This window comes from Agrilus planipennis, unplaced genomic scaffold (genome assembly GCF_000699045.2).
Source record: "Agrilus planipennis isolate EAB-ADULT unplaced genomic scaffold, Apla_2.0 scaffold303, whole genome shotgun sequence".
Classification (NCBI taxonomy): Eukaryota; Metazoa; Arthropoda; class Insecta; order Coleoptera; family Buprestidae; genus Agrilus; species Agrilus planipennis.
The window spans coordinates 219,324-220,331 of NW_020439014.1; the positions used below are offsets into that span (position 1 = coordinate 219,324).

The 1,008-nt window shown below is 35.8% G+C and overlaps 1 protein-coding gene across 1 annotated transcript; it reads left to right on the top strand.

Annotated features, from left to right (window-relative positions):
* Positions 1-231: 231 nt before the first annotated feature.
* Positions 232-726, top strand: LOC112904927 (aldose 1-epimerase-like; the record flags this gene model as incomplete). The annotated part of the gene is made up of 1 exon (XM_025976199.1): positions 232-726. A coding segment is annotated over one exon (471 nt), but the record flags the coding sequence as incomplete, so codon positions are not given.
* Positions 727-1,008: the final 282 nt, after the last annotated feature.

A 1,008-nucleotide genomic window follows, 5' to 3' on the forward strand; every position in this document is an offset into this window, starting at 1 on the left:
TTATGTGCTTATGCTAACTGATTTCATTACTGCAATGTTATTATCTCCGTTTTTATTCTCAGTACCATATGGTAATATTCATCAGGAGTATCGTCACTAACTCGTTACCGTTTTTTTTCATTTTTCGTTTTTATGAGCCATTTTCTAATGCTGTAGAGAATTAGTATAGCGATAATAAGAAAAAAAGAAATAGCTAGCTGTTTTAAAAATGTCGCAAAATAATTAATTTAATTATCAGGGTACCTTCAACCCAACAACCGATACTTCGGAGCTACTGTGGGAAGAGTAGCAAATCGTATTGGTAACAGTACCTTTACGCTAAATGGTAATGTTTATCAGTTAGCTGCCAATAATGGTCCGAATAGTTTACATGGTGGTTTAAGGGGTTTCAATAAGGTTGTTTGGGATTATTATGTCAAAGGCACTAAGGTTGTATTTAGTTACGCTTCATCAGATGGTGAAGAAGGTTATCCAGGAAATGTTGTGACTAATGTTACTTTCCAACTTTCTGATGAAAACGAGCTAGTTATTGATTATAAAGCATCCACTACCAAACCTACTCTGGTTAATCTTACCAATCATTCGTACTTTAATTTGGCTGGTAATGGGTCTGGTGCTAACGGTTTATTGGAACATGTTGTTACCATAAATGCCGATAGGTACACCGAAACAGATGGTGGAATACCTACAGGTACGAATTGAGAGGTTTTTCAATTTAAGGTTTCCATGATTTTAATTTATACGGTATTTTACTTTAAAATTAGAAAACTAAAGCAGTCTATTTATCTGCTGTCGTCATAATCCTTTTTCATAGAAGTTGCTTCCCATTTTCCAAAAGTTATACTTCGTTTAGTTTCTATAGCGATGTGACCTTCAGTTTGACCGGCGAAAAGTAGAAAAGAACAGCACTAGGCCAGAAAAGGAAGGAGACAACTCTCGGCCAAACTCTTAACCGGTGAGGAGCGTATAATCCGTACAGTACTGCACGGAAAAATTGACCATTTTATC